At 42.5% G+C, this 24,833-nt stretch overlaps 1 protein-coding gene across 5 annotated transcripts in view; it reads left to right on the forward strand.

The window, feature by feature from the left end:
- pdzd2 (PDZ domain containing 2) overlaps positions 1 to 24,833 on the forward strand; it is a 485,375-nt gene that overhangs the window by 448,633 nt on the left and 11,909 nt on the right. For all 5 annotated transcript variants that reach the window (XM_072252377.1, XM_072252380.1, XM_072252378.1 and 2 more), the window contains 4 exons: positions 9,150 to 9,267; positions 17,097 to 17,198; positions 21,273 to 21,543; positions 22,234 to 22,368. In XM_072252377.1, coding sequence (XP_072108478.1) covers positions 9,150 to 9,267; positions 17,097 to 17,198; positions 21,273 to 21,543; positions 22,234 to 22,368 — 626 coding nt within the window. The remainder of the gene's footprint in view (positions 1 to 9,149; positions 9,268 to 17,096; positions 17,199 to 21,272; positions 21,544 to 22,233; positions 22,369 to 24,833) is intronic.

Here is a 24,833-nt window from a genome sequence, read left to right on the forward strand (position 1 = left end):
TGTTCTGGATAGTGTAGAGGATTGTCGAAGATTGCAGAGAGACATTGATAGGATGCAGAAGTGGGCTGAGAAGTAGCAGATAGAGTTCAACCCGGAGAAGTGTGAGGTGGTACACTTTGGAAGGACAAACTCCAAGGCAGAGTACAAAGTAAATGGCAGGATACTTGGAAGTGTGGAGGAGCAGAGGGATCTGGGGTACATGTCCACAGATCCCTGAAAGTTGTCTCACAGGTGGATTGGGTAGATGATAAAGTTTATGGAGTGTTAGCTTTCATAAATTGAGGGATAGAGTTTAAGAGTCGCGAGGTAATGATGCAGCTCTATAAAACTCTGGTTAGGCCACACTTGGAGTACTGTGTCCAGTTCTGGTCGCCTCACTATAGGAAGGATGTGGAAGCATTGGAAAGGGTACAGAGGAGATTTACCAGGATGCTGCCTGGTTTAGAGAGTATGGATTATGATCAGAGATTAAGGGAGCTAGGGCTTTACTCTCTGGAGAGAAGGAGGATGAGAGGAGACATGATAGAGGTATACTAGATATTAAGAGGAGTAGATAGAGTGGACAGCCAGCGCCTCTTCCCCAGGGCACCACTGCTCAATACTAGAGGACATGGCTTTAAGGTAAGGGGTGGGAAGTTCAAGGGGGATATTAGAGGAAGGTTTTTTACTCAGAGAGTGGTTGGTGCGTGGAATGCACTGCCTGAGTCAGTGGTGGAGACAGATACACTAGTGAAGTTTAAGATACTACTAGACAGGTATATGGAGGAATTTAAGGTGGGGGGTTATATGGGAGGCAGGGTTTGAGGGTCGGCACAACATTGTGGGCCGAAGGGCCTGTACTGTGCTGTACTATTCTATGTTCTATGTTCTGTTTCTGAAGATGCAAGCAAAGGAGTCGTGGTTTCGTGCCATCTTAACTTTGCTCTTGCTGAGCATTTTCTGCTGTTATTTTAGGCTAGGGCTTGTCCAAGTTATCTAAATTATAATGGGAAGTGTGTGAAGGGCTATTGTGGCAGGTGCAGGTCAGTGGGACCAGGCAAAACAACAGCTTTGCATGGACTAGATGGACCAAAGGGCCTGCTTCTTTTGCTCTACGACACTATAACACTTTATGATTTTTCAGCGACCTTTTGTTTCCCCAAGCTATTTCCCTTGACCTGTTTCTTTTTGGGTAGGTCTGTTACAAACCTATCAAAGGTCAGAAAGAGAGCCAGTCTTGCAAACCTTGGGGTTATATTTCTCACAGTGACTATACTTTAAAAACATATGTAACCGTCCTGTTCTGTCGGATGTGTAAGTCTGGGGAAGACAATCTCTGGCCCCACCAAACGTGTGAGACTGAGGTGCAAAACTTCCTGTTTGTGTGGATGCTGCGTGATGTGTTACCCTGTTGCAAATCAGTATCACGAAATAACAGACATTGCACCATATGCAAGTAAACGATTTAGCTGTATAATTCTTAATTTGACTAAAGGGTTAGTAAAGTGAAACAAAATGGAAAGGGCCCATTTTAACGAAATAGTCTAATGTGAACAAGTTGGAGCTCTCAGTTTCCTTTCTGCTGGTCCTCCATCGATTCCCCTGGGCTTCAGAGACTCCTGGCCCCACTCCTTTCTGGTGTCTGTGACCTCTCCTTTCTGGCATCTTCTCTATTCATCTTCACCGAACAAAAGACCCAGATCACCTCAGTCGCCGGCATACAACAAGAAAAAGACACTCCCTTCACTGGACGCCGCACATTCCAAAGCCCCCATTACCTCTAGCCATAACCCAAACACTGCTGCTACAGAAAAACCATTACATTAGCAGTGAACCCCTTCCCAGTGTGTTACACACAGAATATTGCATTATTGCAAATTATAAGTCAGTATTATTGGTTTTATTTAAGTTGAAGTTAGATATATTTGTAAAAAATTGAGGAATTGAAGATTGTGGGGAACTTGCACACAAGAGAAGCTAAGGCCAGAATAGATCAGTCATGATCTTGAATGATGGGGCAGGTGGCCAAATACTTACCCTATTTTCTTGTCTGTTTTTCTATGTTCTACATCTGCCCTAAACAAGTTCATCATCTTTTTCCTTTCAATCGTGGTGACCCTTGATTATATTTGCTTAGAGTAAGTGTCTTCCCTGGGCTCAATTCACACACCTTTCAGAGGGATTTGTTAAACAGCACTCAAAGCTAAAGGGCCTTGCTGATCTTTCTCCTCAGGAATTCAAACTGAAGCCAGTTATAGTTACACTGAAACGCTATGTAAATATTTGAAAGACCAAGATGAAATGGATGTGTAGAGGATATTTCCAATAGTGGGAGAGCCTAAGACCTGAGGGCATAGACTCAGAATGCAAAGATGTACCTTAGAGACACGAAGGAGGGGGAATTTCTTTAGCCAGAGGGTGGTGAATCTATCGAATTCATTGCCACAAATGATTGTGAAGGACAAGTTTTTGGATGTATTTAAAGTGGAAGGCTGATTAGTATGAGTATTAAAAGTTACAGGGAGAATGGGCTTGAGGGGGGAAATAAATAAGCTGTGAGTGCAAGGCAGAGTGACTTGATGGGCCAAATGGCCTAATTCTGCTCCTATGTCTTATGGTCTTGTAACCCCATAGGTTCAATACCATTGGCAATCAGTGTCAGTGTCATTGGTACTTTGTACAATAAAATCAAAGATGATCAGTAATGTATAGCAATTCAGTAAAGAAGAAAGCAGGTTCTTCAACATGATGACCTGTCTCCTTCAACTGCTATAGCATATTTGAGGAAGGTGCTCTTATTGTAGTCTCGGGAAGGGAGTTCCAATATTTAGTCTCAGCAAATCTGCAAGTTCTCATGTACTTGTGACTTTTATTGTCTTGGATGTGGGGTCTTAGGGCTTGGAGATGCTCTTGATGAAGCTTTGCTTAATTGCTGCTGTGAATTTTCAGGATGATAGCCACTGAAAATCATGCACCAATGGTGGAATGAGAGAACATTGAGGATGAAAGATGTTATTGGGATTAGTTTATTATAGTCACGTATACTGAGATGCAGTGAAAAGTTTATCTCACATGCTCTTCATACAAATCAAGTCATCAGACAGTGCATTGAGCTAGAATAAGGTAAAAAAAAATAACAATACAAATAAAGTATAAAAGCACAGCAGATAAGCGATAAAGTGCAAGTTCTTAATAAGGTAGATTGTGAGGCCAAGAATCTTATCATGAAAGAGGACTGTTCAAGAGTCTGAATACAGTAGGATTGAAGCTATCATTGAGCCTGGTGGTACATGCTTTCAGGCTTTTGTATTTTGGCCAGATGGGAGAGTGGAGAAGAGAGAATATCTGAGGTTGGTGGGACTTTTGATTATGCTGGCTGCTTTCCAACACTGCCTCAGTAAAGCACCAGCCTAAAGCCTCAGTAAAGATGGAAAGCAATTTAGAGGGCTGCTTTGTCCTGAATATTGTAAAAATGTCTTAAATGATGCTTGAGCTACCCTTACCTAGCTGGTGGAGGAAATCCCATCACATTCCCGGTGCTCCTTGCAAATGGTGGATAGGCTTGAGAATCAGGTGGGTAAGTTACTCCAGGACCTTGCAGCAGTGGCTTAGGCCTGCTTTTGTAGCCATTGGGGTAGAAATTCATCCTTGGTTGCATACAAATGCAGAGTATATTATTGAAACTCAATTTCAGCAGCAAGTGTGGTCTCAGGTTGAACTTTTAGCAAATACAGTACTATACAAAAATCTTAAGCACATGTAAAAAAAAATCTGTAAAGCAGAGGTGCTGTCAAAAGTAATGAAATGAAAAGTTTCTAAATATCTAAAAAAAATTACCATAAAGAGCAGTAAATAGTTAAAAACTAAATCAAATCAATATTTGATGTGACCAACCTTTGCCTTTAAAACTGCATCTTTTCTCTGGGGTACACTGTCATGCAGTTTTATAAGAAAATCTGCTGGTAGGTTGTTCCAAGTCTCCTGGAGAACTTATCACAGTTCTTCTGCAGACTTTGGCTGTCTCACTTGCTTCTATCTCTCCAGGTAATCCCAGAAGCCTTGATGATGTTGAGATCATACCATCTGAAACCATATAAAAAATCTAGCGTGCCTGAGACTTTTGCAGAGTACTGTATTTCTCATACTTCTTTATATGTAGTTAAAGTCCTGTTCATTGCCATTAACACAAGTATGCACAAATACAATGAAAAATGTACAAGCAGCAACACTACAGGCACACACAATCATATAAGTAGCATTCTCAGGGTGAAGTCTACTCAACTGAATAGAGCACAGAGCATCCTCCTGCCTCGGAGATCGACTTACCAATCCTGTCCTTTTTTACCCCACAACACTCAATTGGATGAAAACAGAGCTATCCTTTCCCCAAATTCCTTGTTGTGTAAGAAGCAAAACTGCTGCACATTAGGAAAAAAGTCCAGTGACTCTACACCATTAGAATGAGAGATCTACTCTGTGTAGAAGGGGGTTTGTTGTCTTTGGTGTACAATGTGCTTTCAAGTCCTGTAAGCAGTTTTATCTCTTCAGCACGTCTTGGGCTAAAGGACCTGTACAGTAATATTCTATGTTCTGTTTTCCATTTCATCTTAATTATCTGCATACACAGTGAATTCTCGTTAATTGGGACACATTGGAATCTGTACATCTTGCCCCAATTAACTGGCCGCCCAATTAACTGAAGTATCATGAATATAGCGAAAAAGATATTTAAAAAAACAAACTGAGTAAAAAAAATTATGTATTTAAATTCAATAAATTAGAACAAATTAGAATGTTACCAATACTACTGCAGTACTATAAAACTGTGTATTAGTTCCTAATGCTTACAGTATTCATTGACGAATTCATCTGCCATGTTCTTTTGATTGACTGTAAGTGAACAAAATCAGTACAGATACCCAGTGCAGATAACGGACTGCCTTCATACAATGCTTTAAATGATTGCGTTCTTCAAATCTTCATCTTCATTGTAATATTCATGATTGTCGATACTTTCAAATTCTTCATAGAATCTTGGCTGTTTTCTCAAGTAATTTTTGTTCTTTAAGAGTTGTCCCAAATAAGTGGCTGCCCCGATTAACCAATGCCAGCCCAAATAAGGGGAATCCACTGTATTTAAATTTTATATTTTCACCACTCAGCTCCTTCACTACACTGAACTAACAATATGTTAATTAGTAATTGGTAATAAAGCATTAGTTATGAAGTTAATAATTTTGTTAATGCAACTAACACATTATCATTCTAAAACAACACACACAAAGATTTGCGAATATAATTATTTTGCACTAACTGATGCAAGTAAATGAAAGTTATTTTAATAAGCATATAAAATGTCAATAAGAGCAGTAGTCATTTTGATGTTTTCTTAGAATATCTGATCAGGTGAAAGATCCACATTTCTGTTAAGCAGCAAATAGAACTCCTTTGTTTTTGTTGGAAAGAGGAAGTGTGATGATCACTTTACCTGTACAGAACAGAATAACATAAATTGAAATGCTTCTGATGTATACTGTTATTGCACTTGACAAGGTTGTCAAAATCAAGTCAGCTGTCTATTAATTTCCTTTTTAATTGTTGACAGACTTCCTTGGGCTAACTTGTTCGCTGACCAAATAGTGTACATTTTGTCTGAAAGAAACATTTCATTTTCACCATCTTTCCTGACAAGGATAGTTTTTCTGTTTCCACTGTAATGTAGCGTAGGGACCTGGGTGGCTGGAAACCAAAAATACAGTGTTACATGCAATGATGTAATAACGCATGCATCTTGAAGAAAATTAGTGGAAAGACGTTATTTTGATAGTGGGTCTGTATTTTAAAACTTCTGTACTGAATTGTACTGTGCTGTACTGAAAGTTTAATTTTTTTATCTTGCATAGACCAAGGTGTGAATAGAGAAGGGAAACTCGGAAGTGTCAGTATTACAGTTGAACAAAGGGAACTATGGTGCTATGAGGGAGGAGTTGGCCAAAGTTCAATGGAACAATACCCTAGCAGGGAAGACAGTGGAACAGCAATGGCAAGTGTTTCTGGGAATAATGCGGAAGGTGCAGGATCAGTTTATTCCAAAGAGGAAGAAAGATCATAAGGGGAGTAAAGGGAGGCCATGGCTGACAAGGGAAGTAATGGACAGTATAAAAATAAAAGAGAAGAAGTATAACATAGCAAAGACGAGTGGGAAGCCGGAGGATTGGGAAACTTTTAAAGAGCAACAGAAGATAACTAAAAAGGCAATACACGAAGAAAAAATGAGGTACGAAGGTAAACTAGCCAAGAATATAAAGGAGGGTAGTAAAAGCTTCTTTAGGTATGTGAAAAGGAAAAAAATAGTTAAGACCAAAATTGGGCCCTTGAAGACAGAAACGGGTGAATTTATTATAGGGAACAAGGAAATGGCAGACGAGTTGAACAGGTACTTTGGATCTGTCTTCACTAGGGGTGACACAAACTGTCTCCCAGATGTAATAGTGGCCAGAGGACCTAGGGTATTGGATGAACTGAAGGAAATTTATATTAGGCAGGAAATAGTGTTGGATAGGCTGTTGGGTCTGAAGGCTGATAAGTCCACGGGTCCTGATGGTCTGCATCCCAGGGTACTTAAGGAGGTGGCTTTTGAAATCGTGGATGCATTAGTAATCATTTTCCAATGTTCTATAGATTCAGGATCAGTTCCTGTGGATTGGAGGGTGGCTAATGTTGTCCCTCTCTTCAAGAAAGGAGGAAGAGAGAAAACAGGGAATTATAGACCGGTTAGCCTGACGTCGGTGGTGGGAAAGATGCTGGAGTCAATTATAAAAGATGAAATTACGACACATCTGGATAGTAGTAACAGGATTGGTCCGAGTCAGCATGGATTTACGAAGGGGAAATCGTGCTTGACTAATCTTCTGGAATTTTTTGAGGATGCAACTATGAAAATGGACAAGGGAGAGCCAGTGGATGTAGTGTACCTGGACTTTCAGAAAGCCTTTGATAAAGTCCCACAAAGGAGATTAGTGGGCAAAATTAGGGCACGTGGTATTGGGGGCAGAGTACTGATATGAATTGAAAATTGACTGGCTGACAGAAAACAAGGAATAGCGATTAACGGGTCCCTTTTGGAATGGCAGGCGGTGACTAGTGGGGTACCGCAGGGTTCAGTGCAGGGACCGCAGCTGTTTACAATATATATTAATGATTTAGATGAGGGAATTAAAAGTAACATTAGTAAATTTGCCGATGACACAAAGCTGGGAGGCAGTGTGAAATGTGAGGAGGATGTCATGAGAATGCAGGGTGACTTGGACAGGCTGGGTGAGTGGGCAGATGCATGGCAGATGCAGTTTAACATGGATAAATGTGAGGTTATCCACTTTGGTGGTAAGAACGGGAAGGCAGATTATTATCTAAATGGAGTCAAGTTAGGAAAAGGGGAAGCACAACGAGATCTAGGTGTTCTTGTACATCAGTCACTGAAAGCAAGCATGCAGGTACAGCAGGCAGTGAAGAAAGCTAATGGCATGCTGGCCTTCATAACAAGGGGAATTGAGTATAAGAGCAAAGAGGTCCTTCTGCAGCTGTACAGGGCCCTGGTGAGACCACACCTGGAGACTGTATGCAGTTTTGGTCTCCAAATTTGAAGAACGACATTCTTGCTATTGAGGGAGTGCAGCGTAGGTTCACAAGGTTAATTCCCGGGATGGCGGGACTGTCATATGTCGAAAGATTGGAGCAACTGGGCTTGTATACTCTGGAATTTAGAAGGCTGAGAGGGGATCTTATTGAAACATACAAGATTATTAAGGGATTGGACACGCTGGAGGCAGGAAGCATGTTCCTGCTGATGGGTGAGTCCAGAACCAGAGGCCACAGTTTAAGAATAAGGGGTAGGCCATTTAGAATGGAGATGAGGAAAAACTTTTTCACCCAGAGAGTGGTGGATATGTGGAATGCTCTGTCCCAGAAGGCAGTGGAGGCTAAGTCTCTGGATGCTTTCAAGAAAGAGATGGATAGAGCTCTTAAAGATAGCGGAATCAAAGGTTATAGGGATAAGGCAGGAACTGGATACTAATTGTGGATGATCAGCCATGATCACAGTGAATGGTGGTGCTGGCTCGAAGGGGCGAATGGCCTACTCCTGCACCTATTGTCTACTGTCTATTGTCTAAAAACAATCTGGAGGAACTCAGCACGTCGGGCAACATTAATAGAGTGGAACAAAGAGCCGGTGGTTTGGGCTGAGACCTTTCATCAAGACTGCAAAGGAAGGGGCAAGAAACCAGGATAAGATGCCAACTTCTTCAGCATTTTGTGTGTGTTGCTCTGAACTTTTCTCCCGTCCATAGATGCCGCCTGACCTGCTGAGTTTCTCCAGCATTTTGTGTATGTTGTTCTGGATTTCCAGCATCTGCAGATTCTCTTGTGGTATGAATAGAGAGACTGTGTATTCCTCCTGTCTAGGTTAACAACACTTTCTGCTAATTTTATTAATTACATTAACATAACTTAGGGTCTAGGGATTATTATGTTGAGAAGTGTAAGAATGTAAGAATCTATACTTAATTTATACTTGAATTTATGGGCAATGAATGCTTGGAGTTTAATTGATGCGCATAAACAAATTGTAACAAAATGTTGCAAAAAAAATAAATTTGAAAGCTTAAGTAAAGTGGAATTTGAGTGCTAAAATTCGCTATTGCTGTTTGATTTGATACTGCTTACTTTTACATCTGGTCAATGTAATCTTAATGTTCACATTTGGAAATTGTGTCGAAAGGAATGACACCCCCTTAATCACTCCAATGAAATTAATTTCTCTTTCTTAAATTGTAAACTGCACAAACAAACATTCTTGAAACTCTTAATTTTGTTTTTAGGGAACCTCTTTTTCCTGCTTATTCTCTTTGAACAACCAGATGTACCTCAATGTATGGAAAGAGTCCAAGCTTCTATTCCGTGTCTCCACAGAGTAACATTTCTGAAACAGATAAGTTGTAAGGAATCAGCCAGGAAATTGTAACCTGTCACAAGTTACGTTACTTTTCAGTTTAAGCACACTGCACTGCTATTAGGGAGAGACAGCACTGTAGGAAAGCACAATATGTTTGAGAAGTTTTGTAATGTTACTGATTAATAACATACTTAATCCTTCAAAATATGTCTTTCAGTCTTGAAGATCTATCACATTCCATCCCGGAGAAGCAAAAAGCACAGGCGGTTTTGTCCTTACTAATGGCTAAAGCAGATATCACAAAAATAATCCAGGAAGCCAAGAACATAGCTGAGGTGAGCCGTTATAGTTATGTAAATCACCAAAAGTAAGAGCCTGAGGCAGACATAGCAGATTTCTGTTTTGTTTCTGTCATTTTCCAGCAAGTAGACCTGCTGTGGGAAGGTCCATGGAAGTTGGGGTTCAAGGAGAAATTGCAGCATGAATGCACCAACATGCCAGAATTAGCATTATTCATTGTCTTCTATCTCATGGGAAAAATTAAGTGTCAGTAATGATATTTGTCATTTTAATTTCAGCTACTTAACGTAAAAGCATGAAATTTACGACAGATTTTGACCCTTTTTGTGTTAGAGTTAGCTGTTTGCCAGAGGAAACCGAAACTGATTCCATTGTTCTGTTCATCTCCTATAGCTGTGTGTTATGTGGCCCTTCAGCTATTCATGACTTAATTTTAAAAGTGCATTCATCTTTATTTTAGCCATTCCCCTGCTTATTGTATTTCACACACTACTAACAGGAGATTGAGAGATTCCTCTTATCCTTTTAATTGTTTTTCCAGTGGTCAGTAACTATCTAACAATGCAATGGACCTAGAGATATCATTGGGATAAGTTACTTCATGAGTACACCAAAAATATACCAGATTAAGCAGCTTCCATTCTATGTTTAGAACAAACTCAGTGATTAATTATTTCCAATTTGGCTTAATCTGATTGATCATCCAAATTCAGGTTCAAATCCTACTTGAAAACTAATTTGGTGTAAATGAACCTTCTGGAGAAACTCCACCTCCATTACTCAGGACTCCAAATCAAAAGTAGCCTGTCAAATTAATGTAATGTTACTCTTGGGATTATTTATTTGTTATTTATTTACTTTGGGTTTTTTTTTGTATCTGCACAGTTTGTATTTTGCAAATTGGTTATTTGTCAGTCTCTGTGTGTAGATGTATATAATACTTCTTTGTTCTACTTGAATGCTTGTGAGAAAATAAATCTCGGTAGTATGTGGTGACATATACAAACATACATACTCTGATGATAAGTTTACCTTGATCTTCAAAAATATTCTTGGATCTGCAATCTACACCAGATACTGTAGGTGTTGCAAAAAAAAACAAACTGTTGGAGGAACTGAGCAGGTGGAACAGCATCTTTGGAGACAAAGGGATGGTAGACATTTCAGATTGAGACCCTGCATCAGGACTGAGTGTGTCGAGGAGAGACAGTCAGTATAAAGGGATGAGAAGGAGAGACGAGACAGAGGCTGTCAGGCAGTATAGGGAACCAGGTGGAGCCAGGTAGGATAAGTTGGAGGCAGAGGCAGGAAGATGATGAGTGGAAACCAGAGGCTACATATGGTGCAATCTGATAAGTAAGCAGGATGATTGGCCCCAGTAATAATGGCAGATATAACCAATTGAGCAATGGAATTGAAACCCAGTAGGTTAACTCTGCTGGGTGATCAGCAGATGGAAACAGGTGAGGGGAGGGGATTAAAACCACCTCCCCCCATCTAGCTTCATCTGCCCCCTTCCATTTCCCTCCTCCTCTTTCTCTACCCATCGCCACCAATTCCACTCATGCCACCTCCCTTCATGCCCCACCCAATCTGGTCTCATTTGCCTCTCACACCCCTCCCCCCCCAACACACACACTCACCTAGTCCCACCTATCACCTGCCAGCGCCTGCCTCACCCCTGCCTCTCACCTCCCTTTATTGGCTATCCTTCCTCTCACTCTGATGCGAACCGTCAGCCATCTCTCTGCATCAGCAGATGCTGCCTGGCCTGCTGAGTTCCTCCAGCAGTTCGATTTTTGCTCCAGGTTACATCTGCTGCAGTCTCAGTCACATCGAGTGGTAACATAAATGTTATAGTTTTATTCTTGATTGGTTGACCATTTTATTCTAATTGGAACTCTTAACCTACCTATAGCCGATTTGAACATAGGCCAGCTTGTTAAAAGAATGCATGTGCATTAGTTAACCAGAAAACAGACAAAAGATCTGAAATTGCTATCTGTTGTGCAGTGCAGCGATGTATTTTTTTTCTGGAGTAATTGTCTTTATAATTTGTTTATTATTCATACAGCTTTTATGATTCCTGATTTTGTGACATAGCAAGCAACCAACTACTGTTCATTCTGTGCCCTGCCATTGGCCTGGAAGTTCATGCCAATTGAACATCTTCCCTTCCCACAGCAAAGTTGCTTTATGGCCTCTTAGTTACAGTGGCACATACTGTATCTGTAGTGATAGTTCAGTCAGTAGTTTAACCTGACAGCAGTTTAAACTTCAGTCAGTTTCTATTGTGTATTTCAATTACTTTCCAAGATTTTGTCTGGCTAAGGATTAAATCAGCCCTGTGGATAAAGGATGGAATGTTATAACACATCTGTAACACTTTAGAGTAATGGTGGTAGACCCAACAACAGCAGCATACACCAATAATATAGTTCTTCAGTTTGGCTTCAAATGCGCTGAGACTTGGACTGAAAAGTTGCAAATAAATTTTGCTGAAGACATGGGAATAGTAGTTAAAGCAGACTTACCTGGAGTGAAGCCCAGATCGTAGTGATCAGAGGTCTGTGTCTGATTCATTGCTTCAGTCAGTCTCTATTCTTCCTTTTCTGTTGCATCAACTGCACCAATGGAGTTAAACACGCAGGATTCGCATGGCTATCGTCCAGTAAACCAGACACTGAAATGCAATCTAGATTTTCTGAAAATATCGAAAAAGATCTGACATTCTTAAATTAGAATAGTTGTGGCAAAATTAAGCCATGCACCCATTTCCATCATGGCATTATGAATAACATCTTCGTGATAGGGTCACATGACGTAGAAGTAGTAGTTTTGATCCAGGGCTCAACCTTCATTATTTGTGCTTGATGCAAGCAGCCTCCAAGATGGAAAATTGGAATTGCTAAGAATTAATGTGTTTAGATGTGTCTGCTTAGCTACACCGAAAGCAATCCAGTCATGCACGGCCCCCAGACAATGGACTTCCAGTAGACTTTTTACATGTTATTCTTATGAATGTTGTCTTCTTCCCTGCTCTTGGAATGAATTTTTCCAAATTTATCATGATTATCTCAGCAGATTGTTTAATCTTACTGTTAAACTGTATCCTGTAATACAGGATCCAAGTTAATTATCAAAATTTTCTCCAGCTAAGTATTGGCAGCTCAGAGCAGGGAATGGAGACCAGTAAGATATCTTTACTGTGCTGGTGGCAAAAGTCAGCATAGTAGTAATCTGATAAGACAACACCAGATGTCAAAGGAGGGTTTATGTGATATCATAATAAGCAGATTCTAATAAGCAGAGGTTTTTGACTATGGTTGTAAAAGAAATCAAAACACCAGTTGGTTATGGGGAGCTACTCCAACTCATTTCCCAAATCCATGACCTCTTTCACCAAGAAGGGCAAGGGCAGCATTCCAGGGGCAAGAATATTTGTTATTCCTCTCCTCTGCCTTATGGCGCATCAGCAGCAATCTTGCCGTTTCTTTCCCATTTTGCCTGTTCTTTATGAGTCTGAGGTGCTAGCTGAATGCTCAACCCTGATGGAAAGCGTGCAAGGAGCCGGCCAGATTCAAACCCAGGACCGCTCGTCTCAAAGTCCAGTGCTGACTACACTTCCAGCCGGCATAGACAAGGCGGCATACACATGAGAATATTGTGTTCAGTTCTGCTCACCTCAATACAGGGAGGACGTGGAAGCTTTAGAAAGAGTGCAGGATGCTGTCTGGATTAGAGAACATGTACTATGAGGAAAGATTGAGTGAGGTAGGGCTTTTCTCCTTGGTGAAAAGGACAAGAGGAGACTGGATAGAGCTGTTTAAGATGATAAGAGGCATAAACAGAGTGGACAGGCAATGCCTTTTATCCCAAGGTGACAGTAGCTAATAGCAGAAGACATACTTTTATGGTGATTAAGGGAAAGTATTGGGGGGGGGGTGACAGAAGCAGTTCTTTTAAAAACACAGGTGGTGGGTATGTGAAACACACCGCTGGGATAGTCGCAAACAACAGAAATTCTGCAGATGCTGGAAATTCAAGCAACACACATCAAAGTTGCTGGTGAACGCAGCAGGTCAGGCAGCATCTCTAGGAAGAGGTACAGTCGACATTTCAGGCCAAGACCTGACGAAGGGTGTGTTGCTTTGATGTGTGTTGCTGGGATAGTCATCCAGGCAGATACATTAGGGACATTTAAGAGACTCTTAGGCACATGGATGAAAGAATGAAAGAAAGGCGGAAGGTTAAGTGGGAGGGAAGGGTTAGATTGATTTTTGTGGAGATGAAGTGCTCGGTACAACATTGTGGGCTAAAGGGCCTGTACTGTACTCTCCTGTGTTATATCACACATTTGTTGTATTCGAAGTATATTTGTTCTCTCATGCTACATTCCTTGAACACAACAAGTTAAATTGACCCAGGAATTGGATTAGTTAATGTCCATTTTTGTGTGAATATCTAGTGTTGATGAATTGATAACTGGGTATCCTGGGTTACATACCACCCCGACTTGGAAGTGTTATGCTGTTTCATCATTGCTGGGTGTAAATCCTGAAATTCCCTGTCCAACACCCAGTGGGAGTATCCTTACCAGAAGGATGGCAGCAGTTCAAGAAGATGACTCATTATTATCTTCTCTGGTACAGTCAGAGCTGAACAGTAAATGCTGGCCTTACACTCATGCCCAAATCCAAATGCTAAAAAAATGTGGTGGACATGGAGCTGCAATATCTTCCACAAAATACTTTTCAAGGAAGCTCAAACAAATTACTCTGGAAGATCAATGGGAATGGAATAAAAAGATAAATTTAAAACCAATTAAAAACATTAAAAAGTTAAACACAGATTTTCCAAATAGATGGAAATGGACAGAGTGTTGCAACAGGGTTGTGCTCAAGGACAGCTTGTATTCAGCCTATATATTGGAAATTTGATCGTAGTTTGGAGCCAGCATTTGTGGGTAATTAACCCAAAACAGAATGTGTCAACAGGTGCAGATGCTTCTTTATCCTCATGAATTGGACATTGCCGCATTAAGCATCTCCAGAAGCTGTATAAAAGCATTGTGGTCTAACCTGCTGACAACATTTGTCAATACCAGGTGTTCACTCAAAAAGTTGGGCACTAAACAAATCTTAACTACTTAAGTAACACACACAAAATGCTGGAGGAACTCAGCAGGCCAGGCAGCGTCTATGGAAAAGAGTAAACAGTTGATGTTTCGGGCCGAAACCCTTTATCAGGACTGAGTAACTTATTACTTGAAGACACGTATGTAATGTGAGCACCATAAAGCCATGAAAGAAAGCTTAACAAACTTCATTTTGTACAGAGTTGAGACTAAGGAACTGTCTATCATCAAAACATCAATGGTTCCGGCTCCTTTAAAGTAGCAGAGAGTTCCTGAAGGTTCTTTAGAGAATTGTTATCAGTCCTGAAGAAGGGTCTCAGCACGAAACATCGACTATGCATTTATTTCCATAGATACTGCTTGACCTGCTGAATTCCTCCAGCATTTTGTGTGTGTTTTTGTTTTGTTAAACCACAATTGTGTTTTTGATTTTATAACATAACTGTTAACAGAGCATAGGACCAAGATTTAACCATCAACAGCAGAGTAATTCAAGGTCTGAACAACATTGGAGGAGTGTGCATTCCTTCAATGATAACAAGATAGAAGTAGATAAAGTTTAAATCAAAATTAAATAATATGAATTTTAAAATGGATGCATCAGTTAACCGAAATCAGTCATCCGATTCACAGATTTATGGGGCTTAATTCAGGTCATGACACAGGCTGGAGGTCTTTGAATGACTTCCAGTTTAGAGAGTAGAACATAGTAAACAAGCAAAATAGATCTGGGTGGAGAAAAGGGATAGATGAATGTTTTAACAGCAGGTAAGTTATTTATAGAACTTGAGTAACACACAAATGCTGAAGGAACTCAGCAAGTCTCCTCTTGTCCATACTGCGCCAACTGCCGCCTCTGGGCTATAAACATGCAGGAGCAATGCGTGGTTAAGTGCCTTGCTCAAGGACACAACACGCTTCTTCAGCTGAGGCTCGAACTCGTGACCTTCAGATCACTTGACCACACGCCATTAACCACTTGACCACGCGCCAAGCAGCAGTATCTATGGAGGAGAAGAAAATAATCGACGTGTTGGAACGAGACCCTTTCTCAGGATTGGAAAGGAAGTGGGAAGAAGCCATAATAAGAAGGTGGGCGTGGGGGAAGGGAAAGAGTTCAAGCTGGCAGGTGATTGGTGAGACCAGATGAGGGGGAAGGTGGTTGGTTGGGAGAGGGAGAGATGAAGTAAGAAGCTGAGAAGTGATAGGAGGAAGAGGAAAAGATTGAAGAAGAAGGAATCTGATAGTAGAGGACAATAGATGATGGGAGAAAGGGAAGGAGAAGGGAACAGAAGAGATGTAATAGGCAGGCAAGGGGAAGAGAAGGGCTGAGAGGGGAACCAGAATGGGGAATGTAAAAAGAGAGGAAAGAAATGAGCAGAAGTTGGAAAAATCAACGTTCATGCCATCAGATTGGACAGAATATGGGATACTCCTCCTCCAACCTGAGTGTGGCTTCATCGTGACCATAGAGGAGGTCGTGGACTGAAATGATGGAATAGGAATGGGAAGGGCTGAAATTAACTGATGTTGCTGGAGAAGGAAATAATCTGTCATAAAACTCACCCCAGGTCAGGTATAATACTGAAGCTGCAAACAGTCTGATTCAGTTTCAATTGCCAGAAGGAAAATAGAGTCAGTTCTACAAAATGGAATTGTGTTAAGGACCATGGCCAATACCTTCACTTTTTTCTTATATTTATCTGGAGGATATTCATGCTCTTTCATTCTTGGATGTTAGATCGACAGCCTAACAGCTTAGCAAGTGTGGAGAAGACAGGAGAGTTTGTGACAAGGAATAGGTATGTGTCATCAGTGTACACATGCAATGCATGATGATGCTAAAGGACAGTGTAGGTGCATGATGGGAAGAGGCAAACAATTACTCTCTGGAGACGCAGAGAGAATGTTGAGCGTGTAAGAGCAGAAGCGATTACTGGTGACTATTTTGGCTACTACTGATACGAAGAGAATCAGGCAAATGCAATGCAGGCCAGTTGGATGATGTAAAGAAGTTCCCTGGAAGAGCATGGTGTGGGCATCTGTGTCAGAGGCTGAAGAGAGATGGGGAGATACAAGAGCAATAGATTACTCTATTCATGAGGGGGTTTGATCAGAGTTGTTGATTGACAGGAGAGATTCATCACTTAGGATGAGAATTGAAAATGTGAGAAAAGGAATGCAGGGTATAGATGATGAATATGAATTATAAAATAAAAAAAGTAGCGAAAATACTCAGCAGGTCAGACAGCACCAATGAAGGGAGAAACAGAGTAACATTTCAATGGCCCTTCACCGGAAATAATTTTAATATTAAGATTACAATTACTATTGGGATGAAGGAGGCATTAACACAAACTAAATGTATGAAGTGAGTGGTTTCTTTTATTTTATTTTAACATTTCAAATAATGCAAATTTTTAGGCAGAGTTTATTCATGCACATTGAAGATTAATTGATGACGTTCTTCCCATATGTCGCCTTTATTTTGTCCACAGTGAAACTCTAATTGAAAACCCTACTGCCTTTTTCATCCACCATCACAAGATTTTTTTAGACAAATAAAATGACGGAAAAAATACAGGAATTGATTGCAATGTTCTTCCTCGAATTGAATGCATGGAATTCCAAGATTAGCATTGTTTATATTGATGGAAAATACTGCATTGTGTTATAATATGAAATTCAGTAAATTCTGTTTTCTTTGTTGTTGTTCCATGAGAACAGAATAAGAGAGACGTTTATATCATTGTACTGGACAAAGATGAAGGTGCAGGATTGGGTTTTAGTGTCGCAGGCGGTGTGGACCAGGAGCAAAAATCTGTAACCGTAAGTGTTGTTTAAACATACCACTTGCTTTTAAAGAAGCCTGTTTTACCCAGTCTCAGTTTTTGCTTAATACAACGGATCCAGAATTTCCTGTCAGCAGTTGCAATATAATATCTACTGCTGCCATCTACAGGATTCAAAATGCATTGCTCTGGAAACAACATTTATTTATTGTTTATTTACCTAGAGATACTTTTATTCTGAAATACCATGTGGTAACAGGCCTTTCCAGCCCATTAAGACAGTGCCACCCAATTACACTGATGTGATCAATTAACCTACTAATCTATTGGAACCTATTAAACCCGATTCTGCTTCTGAAAGTGGGAGGAAACACACCAGGTGGATACTCATCCAGTCAGGGGGGAAAATTACAGACTCCTTATCATCGTCGTCATGGCTATCCCTCAAGGTCGAGGATGATGGTCTTCATCCTGAAGAAGTGGCCCACAGAGCGAAGATGCCTGTGCGTGTATTTGTTTAACGTATACTTGATGTTGCACTCCAAGAAGCACACGATACTTCACAAGTCAACCAACTGATTCCAATGGCATGGAAACCAGGACGACTGGAGCGGATGGGTTTGTTGCAGCCTTCATCCGCCTTCACAGCCATTGAGTTCGAAGTAACTTCATCCGCCTGTTCCACAGTTGAGGTCTTGGTTGGATTGTTATTTGTCAGGGACCTCACCCTCGACCTTACCACCATGGGTGACCCTACCAGGAGCATAGCTCCAGACGGCATTGCTCTCGGGATCACAGGACCACACAATCTTCTCCACCACGACAAGGTGACAATCCACAGAGAAGAGACTCCTTAGAGACAGCAGCAGGAATTGAACCTGGGTCACTGGTGCTGTAATAGCATTGTACCAACCACTACACTACCATACCCCCCAAGGTTTTAATCGGAGGTCTCATTCAGAATTTAGATTAGATTACGAGAACACTCAGTCCTCATTTATTGTCATTTAGAAATGCACGCATGCAATAAGAAATGATACAATGTTCCTCCAGATTGATATCACAGAAAAACAGGAGAAACCAAAGACTAACACTGACAGAACCACATAATGATAACATATAGTTACAGCAGTGCAAAGCAATACCATAATTTGATAAAGAGCAGACCATGGACACGGTAAAAAAAAAGTCTCAAAGTCCCGATCGACTCCCGAGTCCCCGATAGCAGGCGGCAAAGGGAAAAACTCCCTGCCATAAACCTCCAGGCACCGACAACTGCCGATGAATTGAAAGCACCCGACCACAGCCGACACTGAGTCCGTCCGTCCGAAAACTTCAAGCCTCCGACCAGCCCCTCCAGTACAGCCTCCCGAGCGCCATCGTCTGCTGAGCGCCTTCAACCTCGCCCCGGCTGCCGAAACAAGCAAAGCCAAGGATTCGGGGCCTTCTCTTCCAAAGATTCTGGACCACACAGTAGCAGCGGCAGCGAAGCGGGCATTTCAGAAGTTTCTCCAGATGTTCCTCTGTACTCTCACGTCTGTCTCCATCAAGTCAGAATTGTGCACGGTCCCCTACTTGATAAATAACAGACATCACCACCGGAGTGGCCGCATGCACTGCATCGTGCCACCATCTTCTCCCCCTTCCCCATTTGAACCTTGACCTCTCGCAAATTCAAACCCAAAAAGATAATCATATTCCTAGACCAAAGAAGTTGTGGAAGGATTATAACAGATGATGATTTTATAAGTTAATAAAAGAGTGGACAAAAGTTGTGGAAGCCTAAATTAAGATCTGTGGATAGGAATCTTCTGTATTTCAGGTCGAAGTTAGTGACTTTGTTAGATGAAGCTGAACACAAGCAAGACCACCATTCGTTTGAGATTGAGAGTTTCCACTTCTCTGAGCTGCATTTTCTTTAATAGAAGCAGAAATTTGGGGTTGTTTTGGTGGTGGAGCAGCGCAAAATTGGAGAGACTTAAGGTTGCCAATTCTGCAGGTTTTATCTCACAAGGATTAACATATCCTCCAGGCTCCTGCTGCAAGGTATCTAAGAAAAAATAATCATTGAGATAAACATTTTTTAAAAAGGCAGGGTTTATTTTGGAACAGTACATTGATTCATTGGAGAAAATACCGAGAAAAAAGGGAGTAAGACATGGTTTGATTTCCAATTATTAAAAAATTTTAACAGCTCTTTGGAGAGCCATTTTAAAATGTCTAAGAAAACTAATGTTTTTCTAGATGAATCAGCTGCTTAAAATTGTTTATCTAGACTTCTCATGGTTATCCTGTTGTTCATTCACAGAGACTTCCTCTCACACACTGAGGTCCTGGATCTCAAACTACTTTTCAACACGGCCCAGTCCATGTGTTTCCTTTAACTTACCAGGACCTGGGTCCCATGCTCCCTCTAATGCACCAACACCTGGGTCCCGTGCTCCCTCTAATGCACCAACACCTGGGTCCCGTGCTCCCTCTAATGCACCAACACCTGGGTCCCGTGCTCCCTCTGATGCACCAGGACCTGGGTCCTGTGCTCCCTTTAACACCCCAGGACCTGGGTCCCGTGCTCCCTCTAACGCCCCAGGAGCTGGGTCCCGTGCTCCCTCTAACGCCCCAGGACCTGGGTCCTGTGCTCTCTCTAACACCCCAGGACCTGGGTCCCGTGCTCCCTTTAACACCCCAGGACCTGGGTCCCGTGCTCCCTTTAATGCCCCAGGACCTGGGTCCCGTACTCCCTTTAATGCACCAGGACCTGGGTCTTGTGCTCTCTCTGACGCCCCAGGACCTGGGTCCCGTGCTCCCCTTAACGACCCAGGACCTGGGTCCCGTGCTCCCTCTGATGCACCAGGACCTGGGTCCTGTGCTCCCTTTAACACCCCAGGACCTGGGTCTTGTGCTCCCTCTGACGCCCCAGGACCTGGGTCCCATGCTCCCCTTAACGCCCCAGGACCTGGGTCCCGTACTCCCTTTAACGCCCCAGGACCTGGGTCCCGTGCTCCCTCTAATGCACCAGGACCTGGGTCCCGTGCTCCCTCTAATGCACCAGGACCTGGGTCCTGTGCTCCCTCTAATGCACCAGGACCTCGGACCCGTGCTCCCTTTAACACCCCAGGACCTGGGTCCCGTGCTCCCTTTAATGCCCCAGGACTTGGCTGGGTCCCGTACTCCCTTTAATGCACCAGGACCAGGGTCCTGTACTCCCTCTGACGCCCCAGGACCTGGTTCCCGTGCTCTCTATAACGCCCCAGGACCTGGGTCCCGTGCTCCCTTTAATGCACCAGGACCAGGGTCCTGTACTCCCTCTGACGCCCCAGGACCTGGTTCCCGTGCTCCCTCTAATGCACCAGGACCTGGGTCCCGTGCTCCCTTTAATGCACCAGGACCAGGGTCCTGTACTCCCTCTGACGCCCCAGGACCTGGGTCCCGTGCTCTCTCTAATGCCCCAGGACCTGGGTCCCGTGCTCCCTCTAATGCACCAGGACCTGGGTCCCGTGCTCCCTTTAATGCCCCAGGACCTGGGTCCTGTGCTCCCTTTAATGCCCCAGGACCTGGGTCCCGTGCTCCCTCTGACGGCCCAGGACCTGGGTCCCGTGCTCCCTCTGACGCCCTGGGACCTGGGTCCCGTGCTCCCTTTAATGCACCAGGACCTGGGTCCCGTGCTCCCTCTGACGCCCCAGGATCCCGGTCCATGACACACAGGAGCAGAATAGGCCATTCAGCCCATGGAGTCTGCTCCACCATTCGATCATGGCTGATTTACTCTCAACTTCCTTCCTGTAACCTTTGACCCTCCTCCTAGGTTAGCACTTTCATTCCCAGAATCATTCTCGTAATCTTCCTCTGGCCCATCTCCAATTTCAGAACATCTTTATTTCAGATGTGGGGCCACAGACTTGAAATGCCGTGCAGTTACTGTTTGGAATGAACAGTGCTTGTGGGAGGCAAATCCCAACTGAAAGATTAAATCTTACCAAAAAGTTACAAAATAGGTAGTTTTTCTGATGGAAATCCCAACTGAAATATTGTTATTTGAAAATATTATGTTTTATACTTTGTTATTATGTTATTATAGACATTCTCTCAAATCACGTACTTTTACTTACAGATTCACAAGGTATTTTTAAGAGGAGTGGCAGCACAAGAAGGCACAATTCAGAGGGGCGATTACATTTTATCTATCAATGGGACGTCCTTAATGGGCACTACACATGGAGATGTACTCAGTGTACTTCACCAGGCCCGCATACATAAACAGGCCGTCGTTGTGATTAAAAAGGGAAAGGAAAAGGAAGAGACTTCATCCAAAGCACAGTCATCACTTTCTAAAGAAAACCTTCCAGCCCAAGGAGACACCACCTTAAAAGAAGCAGGAACAGGTAGGGCTGATCAGAGAGCAAGTATAAAGAACAATGTAATAGAGGAACTGAGACCCAACTTCAGTAACTGGCTAAAGTATGGCTCACTAAAGTACCAGCTCATGAGGTTTCAGATTCAGTTTGCAGTCTATACTGTGAGCCTGTTATGATACTGATGACAGTGGATGGCACAATTGTCGTCAGATCTCTGTGCTGAGAGGTGAGAACATTCAAGGAAATTAAAATGAAGGGGAAACGTGAAGATCAGTAATTAGTTTTTCCCAACGTATTTTAACTTCTTTGAATGTTTTAGTCAATTTACATGTTTAAGTATGATATTAATACAAAAAAAAAAGAACATGGAATTATACAGTAAGGAAATGGGCCCTTTTGCTCAACTAACCAGTGTTTAACATAAAACTGAGGGGCCAGGTGTGAAGCGTATTCCTCCCCTTAGCTCAGTATCTTACAGTATGACCCTGGACCCGATAGTGTGCCCAGAGCATCTGATAATCCTGGAGATTCTGTAGTTCCATGCTAGAATTACAATCTGGACTTTTAAAAGTAATCTTTTAGAACACAAACTGTAATTTGCATTGCTTGGTGCGTTTCAGGTAAATCAAAAAGTGAAATTAAACACAGCTACTATTTCAACCTTGGGCAGGAATACATTCAATCACCTATTACCTGATAATGTTTTGGTGATTCCAGGCGTGAATGTGGACCTCAGAGGAGCAATCACTGTGGAGCTGCTGAAGACCTCAGCCGGCCTTGGATTTAGTCTTGATGGTGGGAAGGCATCAATCCATGGAGACAGACCACTTTATATTAAAAGAATATTTCAAGGTAAATACTCCTTTCAACGATACAACTTTACGTTCAATTCAAGGCAAACAGAATGCCTGTTAATTGAAAACTTCTAATTATGATTGCATACTGTGCAATAATATTAAGGATTCCTTTTTCCGTTAAAAATAGGATACATTAAGTCTCTTGCCTCCAATACCTCCCACCATGAATAAGCCAAGTTATCCTCTGCAAGGGGCACGCTGGAAGGGCCCTGAGTTAAAAAGACTGCCCTCAGTCTTTCAACAAAAAAAAATGTGCAAACTTATTGTGCAGTGAATCCTGGCCAGGCAACCAGAATGACATTTCTATCCCTGATCTGGAGATGATGTGCAGTGGTCAACAGTCTCCCTTTAGTCTGTGACATTATACCAGGCACACAGGAGGACAGAAACTAGGATGACACAACACATTAGACGGCGATCTGATCCACGGGCTCATGAATGAATGAGCATAGATTACGGACATTCAGAGGCTACTTGTCCCAAAGGAGGTCAAGTTGTACATTATCTAAAAGTTGCTGGGGAACGCCACATTGACGGTACCTCTTCCTAGAGATGCTGCCTGGCCTGCTGCGTTCACCAGCAACTTTGATGTGTGTTGCTTGAAATTCCAGCACCTGCAGATTTCCTCATGTGTACATTATCTGTGAGGACTCTAGAGGGAGCTCCACTCCACCACATGGGAAAGAGTAATGCTTCTCAGCTGCATTTTTGGAACTAAGAGGCAATTTTTTCCCCATGGAAATAGCATTAAGCCAATTGCTCCCTCTGCCCTGATCAGGAATCCACATCCACCACCTTGCTCAAATTACTTTTACCAATCTCCTCTTACATTGTATGTAAGCAATGAAGTTGGGAATGGGGAGCGGGGGGGGGGGACACGAAATAAGGAAAGAAATAAAGTAAATGTTTCCTGATGGAATTTCTTTCAGGAATGTAGCACATTCCAGTCTGCCTCCAACACTTATTCTTCTGTCTGCTTTTGGGTGTTTCTACCCCAGCAGGTTTTATTCTTCCTTCTGTGGTACCATAGTGGAGCCGCTGGTTTTGCACTCCTGGGCTGTCTGTCATCAGGTGACAGGAATTCTGCAGGGAATCAGATATTTATCTTTAGAAAGACCAATTTCTGGACAATGGGGCTCACCTGGACAGTGAACTGTAAACTGAATTATTGCTCCATTGAAGTACCACTGAGAATTCCACCCACATTTCGTAATTATTGTCATAAATATTACTGTTATGAGATGAGAATGCTCTGGAATGAGATTAGCAATGAAAGCACTTGAATCTGATCACATGAATCACTTTTTAAAGAGCAAGTTATTTCCAAATAGACTATGTTTCTATGTCAATATCAGCGAAGTTCTTTGCAATACAATGTGATCAGATTTGTCCATCGGGATTCTCTTTGTGTACCCTTTTAACAAAGTGCACACTTGGACCCAGTTCCCCGCATTGTCCTTCAATTCACTGGGACTCCAGTTTCCACACTGCCCCAGACAGAAGAATCATCCAAGCCGTCTGAAATCCTGAGGTTTTAGCATCTGATTCACTGAGGATCCAGGTGCCAACCCCCTTGAACTCACTGGGACCCCGGTTCCCACACTGCCCTTGAACACACTGGGGCCCAGTTTCCTCACTGGGACCCTGATTCCCACACTGTCCTTAAACTCACCGGGACTCTGATTCCCACACTGTCCTTGGATTCACTGGAATCCTGGTTCCTTCACTGCCCTTGGACTCACTGGAACCCCCAGTTCCCACACTGCTCTTGAACTCACTGGAACCCAGGTGCCATCCCCTTGAACTCACTGGGACCCTGGTTCCCACACTGTCCTTGGACTCACTGGGACCCCAGTTCCCACACTGCTCTTGAACTCACTGGAACCCAGGTGCCATCCCCTTGAACTCACTGGGACGCTGGTTCCCACACTGTCCTTGGACTCACTGGGACCCCAGTTCCCTCACTGTCCTTGAACTCACTGAGATCCCGATTCCCTCCCTGCCATGAACACACTGGAGCCCCAGGCCATGCACTCCCTTCAAGCTCGCCCGCTGATGTTTTCCCCCTTGCTTTAAAGCTTACTGGTGTCTTTTTTTTCCCGCACTCCTTTAAAACACACCATCTTCAGTAAAAAGTCCATTATTGTACTCCATAACAGCTAGAAAATAAGGAATTAAAAGTGTGTTGGAGTATCAGCAGGAGTCACATTTAATAATCTGGAAAATCTACTGATTTGGCACCATTAAACTCTCCAGCACATTGGACTGACAATGCTGTAGTATCCATTTACACAAGTATTACTGTACTGCTTCCTGTAACATCATTATATCAAAGATTCTGTGTCCCTATTGTGCCTTTCTTGCCTCTCAAACTGAAAGAACAAACCCCCTTAAAACAGTGAAACAGTTGGACATTCAGCCAACCAGATCACTAACTGGCAAGTATTATTCATGTTTTAC

Source organism: Mobula birostris, chromosome 3, assembly GCF_030028105.1.
Source record: "Mobula birostris isolate sMobBir1 chromosome 3, sMobBir1.hap1, whole genome shotgun sequence".
Taxonomy (NCBI): Eukaryota; Metazoa; Chordata; class Chondrichthyes; order Myliobatiformes; family Myliobatidae; genus Mobula; species Mobula birostris.